Source organism: Schistocerca serialis, chromosome 3 (assembly GCF_023864345.2).
Source record: "Schistocerca serialis cubense isolate TAMUIC-IGC-003099 chromosome 3, iqSchSeri2.2, whole genome shotgun sequence".
Taxonomy (NCBI): domain Eukaryota; kingdom Metazoa; phylum Arthropoda; class Insecta; order Orthoptera; family Acrididae; genus Schistocerca; species Schistocerca serialis.
In genome coordinates this window covers 266,639,170-266,653,469 of record NC_064640.1, presented here as the reverse complement: position 1 = coordinate 266,653,469, position 14,300 = coordinate 266,639,170, and the positions used below count along the sequence as shown (strand labels likewise).

General features: G+C 40.4%; 1 protein-coding gene across 1 annotated transcript in view; it reads right to left on the bottom strand.

Moving 5' to 3' along the window:
* Positions 1–442: 442 nt before the first annotated feature.
* Positions 443–14,300, bottom strand: part of LOC126470780 (secreted frizzled-related protein 1-like) — a 415,034-nt gene continuing 401,176 nt past the window's right edge. The window contains exon 4 of the mRNA XM_050098788.1: positions 443–1,142. Coding sequence (XP_049954745.1) covers positions 990–1,142 — 153 coding nt within the window. The 3' untranslated portion in view covers positions 443–989. The remainder of the gene's footprint in view (positions 1,143–14,300) is intronic.

Sequence of the window (14,300 nt, the reverse complement as noted above, 5' to 3'; positions counted from 1 at the left end):
TCAGTATTTGATTAATTAATGAGTAATGTCTTATTGATAATGTTAGGTAATGGATTTTCTTTCAATGTATTTACATTGACTGACAATCTCATTTATACACTTTAATACTTCCATGTATAAAATGTATGAATAAGCTCAGTATTTTATATAATCTGCCCATTATATACTTCTCTACTAGCAACTATTATTTCAAAGAATATGACTAAAAATATCTGTGAGGGGAATATAATTTTCAATATATGTGAATTACAGTTTCAAAAGCCTAAAAAAGATTAACTCAGTATGAAAATAGAAGTAAAATAATTTCGGATCTATTTCAAAATATAAGGCTAATCTGAGTGAGTGATACACATCATATTAATGTAAGTGTTATGTGTGAGACAAGATGTGGCTGAAAGAATGTACTAGGCAATAAACCACTCATGCATATTTGTGAGTAATACATTTTATTCAATATACAGCAATTAGATAAAATTTTATTAAATCTACATACATTTTCCTTTGTTTCTATGAACAGCTTGGTCACAATAGCATGAAAAGCCTTTTCATGAAGGTATAAATATTAAGTGTTGATTATATTTAAGATTGGGATGCACACAAGTAAGACAAGTGGTAATGTCTATTCATTACAGCATATGTAAGAATTTGTAAAACTATAAACAACAGCTGTCAGATAGAGATGAAACATTACCAGTTTCATATATCAGCATTTTTCACCACTTCAGAGCATCATGCTTTGGCTTTCTCATCCATTTTTCATATAAAATGTATTGTAGCTACACAAATCGCTTCTCCACATGTTAAATCAATTAAGACTCTTCAGTTTAACATATCACAGACATATTATGTATTTACAATCCTAGTCACATAATATTCCATGTAATATTTATAAATTCTATTTTAAGTAGAGAAATCAAAATTCATCTGTTAAAAAGTGTTCAGAAAAATGTTCCTTGAAATGGCAACATTCCACATGCGCTCAGCACTATTTAATGTGGATTGGTGCGTGACTGACGAAGCTTTTTCTTTTTCGGTACAGGTGTAACAATGCTTGTGTTCACAAAATTATCTCCAATACCAGTCAAAAATTTTGGGTCAGAGCAGTTCAGCTTCTTGAACATCCTGACAGCTGTTTTCAGTGGCTGGAACAAAAAAGAAAAAAATACAGTGATTAATATGAACACAAGTAACATCACATATGACTTAAGCTAATGCTAAAGTGCATCTATTGCTTAAAACCTGTGTATGCTGAAACAAACATCATCAGTTGTACTTCAAATTGTTAGGAAATGTCATTGGTTATGACTAATCATCACCAAGGAAGCCTATCACCACAAGAAAGTTATACGAGTGAGTAATTAGAGTCTTCTATTTAAGGAAGTGATGCAGGAACTGGTCCTAAAAGTATGAACCTGTGTATGACCATTCCTTAATACACGTTATATTAGGTATGCAAATCTTCTATTTTGTATTAAATAAAAATATTTAATAGTTACACTACGAATGGAAGTTATTAAACTATGTGTTTACTTTTTATGCTTTAAGAAGATCGATTTGAGACATGAAATGCATGTAATTTATCAGGAGACTCTTTGACAAAATATTTTCAAGGCTTACTGCCATGTTCTGTTAATACCATGTAATGCATGGTATATGGTGAAATAATGTAGAACTCATCAGGATCACATTCACCTCATATCATACTGCTCTGGTAATAATATTAAAAAAGGAAGGTTAATGTTTAACATCGTACTTATGACAAGGACATTACACACAGCCCACAAATTAGATAGGATAACGATGATAAAGGTAATTAGATGTGCCCTTTTCAAAGTACGCATCCCAGTGTTTGCCTAGTAGTAATGTTAGACATCCTGAACTGTCAATCGAACCTACTCAGTGATGAAAGGTTGTACCACAAGGAACGCGAAAGACAGTGTACCTTTTTTAAATAATAAAGCTTATTATAAACCTTCCAATTGGATACAGCCTCTAAATATCACTTGTTGGGCCAATTAATCGTATGTAAGTTCTGTGATTGTAAATTATTCTTTATTGACGAGTAAATTGTGTTTATTCGGTTGATGCTCGAGTTGATGGAAGCGAGAAAGTGAAACGCTGTGCCAGCATACAACCTGCTCATTTTAAAAAGTATCAAGTGAGCCCTCAAGCTTAACATTCATGTACAAATGTCACGTACTGTCAACCCAAAATAAACTGTGCAATGGTTCATAGGTAAACTGAGGATAGTGGTGCAGAATTTGATGACTGGGGACTGTACACTGCCAGTCAGATTTCTGAGATATGTGTGTGTGAGTGTTTATGGTTTAGGGGCGCTCAATGATGAAATTATCAGCGCGATTGTTTTAGAGGAAAATTACTTCGATCAGTAGGATTCAAACCAGTCTGAAGAGTAAAAGAGCCCCCATGCATTAATGACCGCAGCTGCCAAGACATATTTCTCATCACAGTTAAGCATACAGTTGAAAGTAGACAAGTAAGTCATAGTGTAGTGATGACTGTGGGCATATGATCAGAATATTGTCTTGTTCTTCGTGCATCACTGACCGGCATGGATCAATGCCTAAAACATTAAGCTTGTGCTGAGAAAGGAATTCAGGTGGGGGTGGATTTCAAATCTCTAGCAACCAGATTTAATTTATTTGGAATTTCCCTAAATCAGTTAAGCAAATGCCGGGGTCGGTTCTTCAAATCCATGTTCAGATTTCTCGCAAATTTTTGTTCAGCAGCGAAGACTTTTAAAACATATTCAGGAGTAGCAGAGTCCCTTTCTGGTTATTTTTCTACGGTTTTCCTAAATGAATTCATGTAAATCCCTGGACAGTTCATTCAATAAAACCACAACTCAGATTCATTCTCCATTCTTGTCCACTTCGATCAAATGCAACATGTATAATGGTCACACAGTCAACGAGATGTTAAGTATTATGTATCTTTCCTCTTTTCTTCTCCACATCTTGGCCCTGAAAATCTGACGTTAAAAAGTTTTACGAAAGATAACGTCAACCTTCTGTGTCAAATTCAAGTAAGCCAAAGATATCATAGTAGCAGCACAGTAATAATAGAAAGAACAGACCAACTAGCTGTCTCTGGCAACACACAGAAAAGTGGTGCGAAAGTAAAATATATAAGAAGCTACAACTTCACTCACGTGTAGAGGTCTGTCGTGTTCTGTGGATCTCATAATGAAGAAACACCTTTGGCGATGTGGAATGGCTCAAGGTATAACAAATAGAGGAAAACTACTGAAACTATATTGCCAGACATTTGCAATTAATCGTAACTTACTTTCCCCCATTTGTACTGAAATGGCAATAAAAGTGTTCAAATTACATCAGTGGACCCCTGTCAAATAGCATAAATACCTTATTTCTAGAGGGAACATTTCCAAACCAGCTAAAACTTGCTAAAATTATACCTCTCTACAAGAAGGGAGAGAAAATGGACATGACAAACTATAGGCCAATTGCTATACTATCTGCCTTCTCAAAAATATTTGAATACTGTATGTTAACTAGATTAAAAATGTGTCTAAATTCTAACAACATAATCACATCTTCCCAATATGGATTTCGGAAAAATAGGTCCACCACACATGCTCTGTATGCATTTCTAGAAAAGTGCTCAAGTTTTGTTGCCCATAAACAACCTGCTGTCGGTATATTTCTTGATCAGTCCAAGGCCTTTGGCATTGTCGACCACAAGCTGCTGCTTATGAAACTCCATAAGTATGGGATTAGAGGTGTAGCCCACAATTGGTTCCACAGCTACCTTAGTCAAAGAAAGCAATGTGTAGAAATAAGAAAATCAGAGACATTCAGGCACTGCAGGTCAGATATACTACATACAACAAATGCCGTCCCTCAGGGATCTGTCCTTGGCCCTGTTCTTTTCATATTGTCCATAAATTATCTCCCAGAACACATACCAAATGCCAGCTCCTTTCTGTATGCAGACGTCACAAATATCCTGATAACCAGTAGAGGTGACACATTGCAATATGCAGTTAATGAAACTACTCGTCATTTACAATCGTGGTTTGAAGCAAATAGACTACTCATAAATACTCAAAAAGCTGTAAGTATGAACTTTCATACTAGACAAAAATCTAACCCCCTTCAATGCAGTTACAGTTATCAGCAAAGATGACATTACGTACAAGCAGAACACCAAATTTCTTGGACTTACCATCAGTAACACACTAAATTGGATACCACATATCGAGGCATTGTCACAAAAGATAAGTAAAGCCTGCTATTTATTACGGTCATTAAAAGACGCAGCCAGTGTGGATACCTTGAAGCTGGTGTACCATGCCCTGTTTGAGTCTGTCTTGAGCTATGGCCTAATCTTCTGGGGAAAGAACTCTGATTCTCTAACAATTTTCAAGTTACAAAAACAAGTAGTAAGAATAATGAAATGTAAAAAAAGAACTGAACACTGTAAACCACTATATCAACAGCTAAAAATCCTGCCACTGCAATGTCTCTATATATTGGAACTAGCTTGTTTTACAGTACAGCACTTGGATGCCCTTGACAGAAATGCAGACTGCCACACACAACACCAGAAACAAAACACAGTTACAAATTATAGCCCACAAAACAAAATTGTATGCGAATGTGGTTAAATGTATGGGCATTAAAATATACAACCACCTCCCAACAGACATAAAAACAAGCAAAAATCCAAAAATAATGAGAACTAAATTAAAGGAATTGCTACTAAATCACTGTTTCTATTCTGTACATGAATATCTTGAAACAAAATTTTAATTACTTGCAATAAGCTGCTTATTCAGTTGTAGATGTTTCTACTTAGTAAGATAATTTAATTATTGTATTTATCTATATTCTGTCTGTATCTCATATAGGCCTATGTATTCTGCTATGTGAACTATGTACCACAATATTTTAATTACTTGTAATAAGCTGTATGTTCACTGATAGATATTTGTACTTAGTAAGATAACTTAATTATTGTTTGTTACTCCTATTCTGTCTCTATCTCTTATATGTATTCTGCTATGTGCAGTATGCACCACTGTCATCTCTCATCACACACCACCTTTTTTATATTTCGTCTATATATCCTGTATGTATTCTGCTATGTGAGTTATGTACCACTACTGTCGTCTCTCATCATATACCATCTTAACATAATTTTTCAAATTGACTTGTCCTATATCATGATGTGCTTTGCTGTACAAATTGTATGATCTACAGGACCAATAATAAATCAAATCAAATCAAATCAAAAACTCATGTTAGAAATGTGCAGTAGAAGGAATTTTACTAGTCTAAAAAAAGCATCTGTTTCTTATCATAATTTCATTACTGAGATATGCTTTTTGTATTTTATCTAACTTTTTAATTATTTATTGTGTTTGCCATTCACCTAATTATGTAGTGCATTTATCTTGGAAGTTATCTGTTACGTAATTGTCATTCAGTAATTATGCATGTTATCTAGTATTATTTGCTTGTATTATTGACATGTATCTAATTACTTTGCTTGACAACATTAAATGCATGTAAAATTGCCTGTATGTTATTCAACCACTATTCATTTTCTACTGATTCCTTAATGTGTGTGAGAGTAAATTCATAACTGTCAAATAGTAATGCCATCTATACACTGTAAATACGGACATTTTTATCTATATTTACAATTCCAGAGCTACATAATCCTATAATTTATAGACTAAATGATAAGAAATTATATATTTTCAATTTACTTTTAAATTTGTGAGAATATTCTGGTTATGTATAAATGCAGTTTCTTACATAATTCTGCACCTAAGTATAAAACTTTAATCAGTGATGTTGCACCTGCATTCATTTGAAAATAATTTTTTAACACTGTCACAAAACTAAATACTCTGCGACATACACAGTCCTGTTACATTAATGTGACCACCATCTATGTTCGACGTCGGCGTTCAATAACCAGGCACAGCTGGCAGGTGGCAGCACTAGCAGTGGAGGGCATATAAAGTGTGTCAGGGCGAAGCGGAAAACAGTGCAGTTGTCGTAGTGCGGATATGGAGCGATTTATGTGACCAACAAAAGGTCATGATCATTGGCTTTCGGGTACAGGGTGGAAACGTCTCCGACATGGCTAAGTTTGTAAACTGTACTTGTACCGCCGATGTTAAAATATACTGTGGATGGCAACATGAGGCTATCCAAAACCAGCTCTGAGGCAACTGTGCTGCAGCTGCACCAAGGGTCATAGATGACAGGGGTGAAAGATGGCTGTGGAGAAGTGTACGGACGAATAGACGTGCAACTGTTGAGCAACTGATCGCGCAGATGGACCAAGGGGCTACCAACAGTGTCTCCTCAACGGCCGTTCAGCAAAGGGTGCCGAGTATGGCCCCCCGCAGCAGGCGTTTGGTTCATGCACCCATGCTGAAGGCTATTCATCGGCGACGAAGGCTGGAATTGATACCCTAACACCACAAGCGGACGTCCACTGAATGGCGACAGGTGGCATTTTCAGACGAATCTCGTTTTAGGTCAACACGTTGAGGCGTGTGTTTAAAGTGCAAAGATAACTGAGTTTCTTTGTGGTCTTACGACTTGTTATCCATTTGATCATCAAGTTTTCCCATGATATTTCGCTGAGTGTGTGATCAGTGACATGTATACACGTAGTTCATTGTTATTTATTTAAAATTATGCAGTATGACTTTTTAGAACAAGTGCAGAAATGTTGCTTGTTAATCAGTTGCAGAATAGCCCAGCTGTTAAAGTGACGGTGTCTTGATGAGACTTGCAACAAACATTATAGTTTCTCAACCGTCTTTTATTGACCTGGGGTTCAAATTAATGAGGGAGCTCACTGGACAGTCAAGATGAGTGTGGTTCCAGCAGTACTGATTTGGTTATCTACATTTGCCTTAAACTCTTTTGACGTCAGTACTATGGAATTTCTTTTTTCTGACGTCATTTCAAAAGAGAAGTGTATAGCACTTTCGTTGATACAATTGCAGAACCGGAACAGCGAATTGTAGTCTCGTCAAGATTTACAAGGTGATTTAACAATTCGTAACTTTTTGAACTTACTGCAGAGACGAAGGCAGTATTGCCTCCGAATGTAAGCATGACACGTGGAACAACCCCTTTAACTCGGTCTACGGTAAATTGTAACGAGCCAAAGTAGGTTGCATGTCTTGTTAATGTTGGCCTTGGATGAAATTTGAGCTCAGTTACATGGGGAATTAGTCGAAAAGTTTTTTATACTAAGTGGGACAATATTTGATACTGAAGTCAGTGGCGGGTCGTAATCACACATTTGCAGTTACCTCACAAATGACTCATTGCAGATTCATGTTTACTGGAAAGTTTTTTTTTCTATCGTCGTATTCTTTCACCTGCAACAGTTTTCACTACGAACTGGGAGACGCCATCTATACAAAATTTGCACTTGAGCGCCACTTGCGTTCCACTCAACTTGGTGCCCCAAGTGGTCGCTATAGTTATCTCCTGCTTAGCATAATTTTACGATGAACACACAATTAAAGGTGTTGGCAAGATCACAGGAAATTCATATAGAACACTTCTGTTCAACATTGCCAGACTGTCATTTATGAAGTCAGAACTACTTTCTCGATACTGAATCATTCACAGAAGCAAAACTGAGAGGCAATTAACAAGTGTTGTTCAGTAGATATGAACAGTGTCAGACGCAACCTTCCTAATTGTTTTAGAAAACATTGGAAAAAATAAAATGGATGTACCGTTAAAGAATAGTCACGTTTTTCTAATCTTGTTCAGGGATGTAACGACTGCATATTACACTGTTTCAGGATACGTCATTGACCGATTACGAAGAAAAAAAAAAAAAACAGAGAGGGATTGGTATTTTATAAAGTCAGATATAGATTTCAGTTTTCTGCTAGAAACAGCCTCATCGACAGAAAACTTCTTACCAAACGAGATGACCCAGTTTTTAAGGCACTGCACTTGCGATCAGGAGGAATGGGATTCAAATTCTCTTCTGGCCATCCAGTTCTAAGTTTTCCTTGATTTCCACATATAACATCAAGTAACGCCACGATGTTTTCTTTGTAAAGGACACAACTGAATTTTTTTTTCTTATCGTTCTGCAACTCGAATTATACATTGTCTCTAATAAGATATCCGGCCAGTGTGGCCGAGCGGTTCTAGGCGCTTCAGTCTGGAACCGCGCAACCGCTACGGTCGCAGGTTCGAATCTGGCCTCGGGCATGGATGTGTGTGATGTCCTTAGGTTAGTTAGGTTTAAGTAGTTCTAAGTTTTAGGGGAATGATGACCTCAGATGTTAAGTCCCATAGTGCTCAGAGCCATTTGAACAATCTGTGGTGCTGTGTTGCTAACAAAGCCGTCACACAGGTTGAAAATGGATGACCTAGCCCCACAAGTTCTTGCAGAAGGATTGCAATACTTCCATGTAATCTGGCACACTTGAAGGAAAAGTAATGCGCATCCTCTTCTTCGCCACAGGGGTAGCAAGGTGCCTCTATGGAACATTTGAAGATATTCATGTAAAAGTCCGTAGTTAAATTTGAGTCTGGCTATTAGAGAGGCGAGGTGCCTAGACAATCAATTTGTATGGACTTTCGTGGATTAGGGAGTCTTGTTGTGTCACCCCATTTCTGCTGTCAGTCTTCTATCAAGGCTCTAGCGACCAGAAATCTGGAATCCTTACTTAGAATTGCAGTCCAAGTAGTGTGCCCTGTCACAGCAGCTTCTCTGGCTAAGCGGTCGATATTTTACAATGTTGCTGGTAATGTTAACTCAGTTCTTGATTATCTTGTCCTCTGAGCTCTCTTTCTAGCATAAGATGTTTTAATAATCCCATGTGTTTGTTCTTTCTCTTTATTTCTGTTTACTTTTATTCTCGTCTGTGTCAGAGGAAACCAACTCGGTACTGCAATTTACAATTACTTCTTTGATTCTCCCATGGCAACAACAGTTTATGACCACTGCGTTTAATGAAAGACAGTATAAAAATGTGTGTGGATTGCATCCCGTATCACGTGTAACAAGCCAAACAGACAATTAGCAGATGAAATGGGGCGCTCTGAAATAACATATACAATGTGTTAGATAACTATGACACATTTTACATTTCATAAATAGTTGTAGATACCGAAACAAGTTTCTTCTGGAAGTAATATTGCACAAAGCAATATTTAGCTATGTGGCTAACATTCTCAGCTTTCCTTCACAGCAAGATATTGAAATAATTACATTTTTTAATGGATCGGTATGCTTTTGTTACCACACCAGAATCTCAAAGTTTGTCTTGTCAGGTTAGGTCAAAGCTCCTCATATCTGCTGACATTTAGTTAGGCTGCTCATTTATCTTAAATAGTATATGCCGTTCTTGACAACACAGTTATCTGGAAGTTCCATGGACCATATTTGCAATCTCTCGCTGTGATGTGGAATAAGTCAGTTTTACAATTATTGTAAAGATGGGGAAACATGCTGACCATTGACGTGATTGTCTTAAGCTGTGTTCTGTTTTGTATACAGTGATTTATACTGAACTATGTTAGATCTCTCTCCCCGCCATATGACACAGAAAGTCGTCTGTGGAGTAGCAGGATATGTAAAGTAGATATGATTTCAGTTTGTGTTTGATATTAACTGTAATATCTATCAATTGTGACAGCTCAGTCAGCATAAATGTTGTGACTCCCGTAAATATTTTATACTTTTGCCTGTTGCATCTACTTATACTATCATTTCATTTGGAAAAGCAAAGGGATCATTAAAATTACGCTGCTCACCTTTCTTGAAAATGACACCAGATTCTTTCTTTTAGATTGAACGTAGGTTTGATGGAGCTTCGGAAAGCAGAAAGTACTTTGGAGCATGACACAGCATCACATTTTGGGCTACGTAGTTTTACAGGTTTTCGAAACAAAATGAGTCAGTTTCACTGGAGGTAGTCATACAGTTATACTGTTGCTTTTATTATGAGTTGATCTATTATATTTATTTCATTTTCAATTAAAATTAATTTTATCGTAGGGTACCATGACATATAGCATTATGAGAGGTAACGGAACTTTATGGCGGATTAAAACTGTATTTCCATCTGAGACTCGAACCCAGGACTATTGCTTTTCATAGGCAAGTGCTCTACTGAGCTACCCGAGCACGACTCAAGACTCGTCATCACAGCTTTAGTTCCGCCAGCACCTCATCTCCCACCTTCCAAACTTCACAGAAGTTCTCCTGCGAAACTTGGTAGACTAACACTCCTGGAAGAAACGACATTGCGGAGACGTGGCTTAGCCACAACCTGGGGATTGTTTCCAGAACGAAAATTTCATTCTTCAGGGGAGTGTGGACTGTTATGAAACTTCCTGGCACATTAAAACTGTATACTAAATCGGTATTCCAACCACGGCCTTTTCCTTTCATGGGCAAGTGCTCTAGCAACTGAGCTACCTGAGTACCTCATCTCGTACCTTCCAAACTTCACACAAGCTCTCCTACGAAATTTGCAAGACTAGCACTCCTGGAAGAATGGCAGAGACTTGGCTTAGCCACAGCGAGGGACATTATTTCCCAAGTGACATAACACCACAGCCTCCAATTCACAGATAAAATTTCCTTCTGGAAACAATCTTCGATGTCTCCACAATATCCATTATTTCAGGAGTGCTAGTCATTCAAACTTTACAGGAGAACGTCTCTGAAGTTTGGGAGATAGGAGATGAGGAACTGGCTGTGAGGATGGGTCATGAGACGTGTTCGGGTAGATCAGTTAGTAGATAGTTCCATTAAGTTTTGGGTGTGCAGCCGCAAGAAATCTCCTTCTTCTTCTAATATTTCGGCTGTATAACGTTCAGCCATCTTCAGAGTGAGCCGCGAGACTGCCGCTCCAGTTTTTTTTTTCTTTATTAATTTTCAATTCCCCCCGAAGGGGGCTGGCTGGCAGCAGCTTAGTACACTGCTCTACAGCCTACAGACTTTTTTTTGAAAAAAAGTAAGAAGAAAGAAACAAGGAAAAACAGGCGATAAAATGGTGACTTAAACTGTAAAATGGCGGAAAAATGCGGAAAGTTAAAACAGAAAGCAAAAGGGGTTGGCAATGTTGATAAAATACACAGGAATCAGACAAGTAACATAGTAGACACACAATTAAAAAACATGGCGACAGTCTGGTTTCTGTTCGCAAGAGATAAAAAAATCACACCCAGCGACAGTATGATGGCTGTTCGCTACACTTCGCAAAAGACACAACACAAAACACACTGTAAAACACTGCACGAAAATGGCGGCACAAATATGACACTCCCGACCCAAAGGCAGATGGGGGGGACCTGGAAGAGGGGGAAAACAAGGAGGGAGGAGAGGAAAAAACGAAAAGGGGGGGGGGAACCAAGGAGGGAGAGGACTCATAAAGGAGGGGAGGGGCAGGGCAGACGCGAGAGGGAATGAGAAGAGGCAGAGGAGGGAAATGCAAAAGGACTCGGGGGAGAGAAGGGGGGCAGAGAGGGGGGAGAGGGGGGAAAAAGGGGGGGAGAGGGAGCCTGGGAAAAGTATAGAGGAAAGGAGGGGGAGTGAGGATCAGAGTTGATAGGAGGGATAAATGGAGGGAGAGAGGGCATCATCCGGGAGGGGGAGTTGATGGAAGCCACCTTGGGAAAGGAGATGAAGGGTGTAGAGATGGAGGGTAGGGGGGACACAACAGTGAAGACGTGGCAGGGGGCGGGGATGGGAGAGGAGAGGAGCAACCAGGGGGTGAGGGGGATCAAGGCAGCGGGAGGTTTAGAGGATGCGGATATGTTCGAGGAATAGGAGCAGATGGGGGAAAGGAATGAGATCATAGAGGATCCGTGTGGGGGATGGGAGGTGTATATGGAAGGCGAGGCGGAGTGCATGATGCTCAAGGATCTGGAGGGACTTATAGAATTTGGGGGGGGGGGGGGGCAGATATCCAGGCAGGAATGGCATAACAGAGGATGGGACGGATTAAGGATTTGTAGGTGTGGAGGATGGTAGAGGGGTGCAGCCCCCATGTCCGGCCAGAGAGGAGTTTGAGGAGTCGGAGGCGGTTGTGGGCTTTGGATTGGATGGAGCGGAGATGAGGGATCCAGGTGAGGTTACGGTCAATGCTGAGGCCAAGGTAGGTGAGGGTGGGGGTGAGGCAGACAGGACGGGCGCAGGCAGTAAGGGAGAAATCCAGGAGCTGGAAGGAGCGAGTGGTACGACCTACGATGATTGCCTGGGTCTTGGAAGGATTGATTTTCTGGAGCCACTGGTTACAACATGCAGCAAAAAGGTCACGGTGATTCTGGAGAAGGCGTTGGGACCATTGGAGGGTAGGAGCGAGGGTGAGGAATGCGGTGTCATCAGCATATTGCAAGAGGTGTATTGGAGGGGGGGGGGGTGTTGGGGCATATCTGCCGTGTACAGGAGGTAGAGGAGAGGGGAGAGGACAGAGCCCTGGGGCACACCTGCAGAGGGGTAGAAGGTGTGGGAATTGGCATTATGGATGGTAACATAGGAGGGGCAGTGGGAGAGGAAGGAGGCCATCAGACAGATGTAGTTGGCAGGAAGGGCGTAGGTTTGGAGTTTAAACAGGAGACCGGGATGTCAGACACGGTCGTAGGCCTTTTCGAGGTCAAGGGAGACAAAAATGGTGGAGTGATGGGAGTTAAGTTGGAGGGAGAGGAGATGATTGAGGCGGAGGAGTTGGTCATCAGCAGAGAAGGAAGGTCGAAAGCCACATTGGGTGTTGGGGAGGAGGTGGTTTTGGCAGAGGTGGTGATGGATGCACCGGGAAAGGATGGATTCCAAGAGCTTGCTGAACACCGATGTGAGACAGATAGGACGATAGGAAGAGACATCAGATGGAGGCTTGTTGGGTTTGGAGAACGTCAGGATATGGGAGGTTTTCCACAGGTCGGGATAGAAGTCAGTGGCAAGGATGACATTGTAGAGGGTGGCAAGGACTGAAAGGAAGGAGGGAGGGCAGTGTTTGAGGTGGCGGTAGGTAATGCAGTCGTCGCCGGGAGCAGTGTTGCGTTTAGTGCGGAGTGTGAGGCTGATGTCCTGTGTAGTGGTGGGAGTGTTAAGGTCAGATGGTGGTGTGGCTGCTCCAGTGCTCACTTCGTCCCTTTATACTGTCATACCGCGCGACTGCGCATGCGGCCACAGATGCAAATGCGACAGAGACGTTGGTCGGCAGCAGAGACGTGCATAATGCGCGAGTTGTATCTATGACTCCGCAGTTGATCTGTGTTGGCATATCGATATATCATTGTGAGCTGCACTGTGACGACTTCTTTGCTAGTTTATTAGAGCAAGTGCCGGATTCCATGATTTATCAAGATTGAAACCACTATCTCTATTAATTAAGATTCACATCAGTTAGTAGATAATTTGCCTGCGAAAGGCAAACATCCTGGGCTTGAGTTCCAGTTCAGCACACAGTTTTAATCTACTACTAAGTTTCATAACAGCGCACAGTCCACTGCAGAGTGAAAGTTTCGTTCTGTAAACAATCCCCCAGGTTGTGGCTAAGCCATGTCTCACCAATAGCTGTTCTTCCAGATGTGCTAGTCTTGCAAGTTTTGCGGGTAAACATCTGTGAAGTTTGGAATGTAGGTGACAGTTCGGTATCAATAGGCTTGCGAGCCAAGATAACAATTTCACGTCGCAGCCATTAATAAGATAAGTAGGTATCATGTTACACTCCCATTGTCAGGTAACACTCTTGGGCTAATTAAATTTAGTATCACCCCCCCCCCCTTCCTCTCTCCCAGTCCAAGGGGAATCACCAGCAACTGTTCAAGGTTATCCAGGGGAACTGCCAACCCCTCCCCTTCCCCTCCTACCTACGCAACCCTTCCCCCCTGGGCCAATAAGATTAATCCACTCTCTCCCCTCTCTCCCTCTGCTCTTATAACTGGAGGAAACGAAGTCACAGCCGAAAGCACAGCTGAAAAGACGCACATTAGGAAGCAGTACAGTGTTACAAGACGTTGACTGGTGAGTGTATCGTGTTCAAAGATGTGGAGGTCAGTACACCCAAGCAACATTATGCCACCCCACACCATAACACCTGTGCCACCAAATCAATCGTTTTCTTTCTACAATGTGTCTACCGTGTACAAACGCTAGGGAATGACTGATGAGAGGATACGGAACAAAAAAGGGTTTAATGAACTTAAGTCCAGAGAGGCATGGTTTCCGTGCTTGAGACCATTTATTCAATAATACTTTATTACAGAGACAGTTGCCTTATATGTGCGGTACCATGCAAC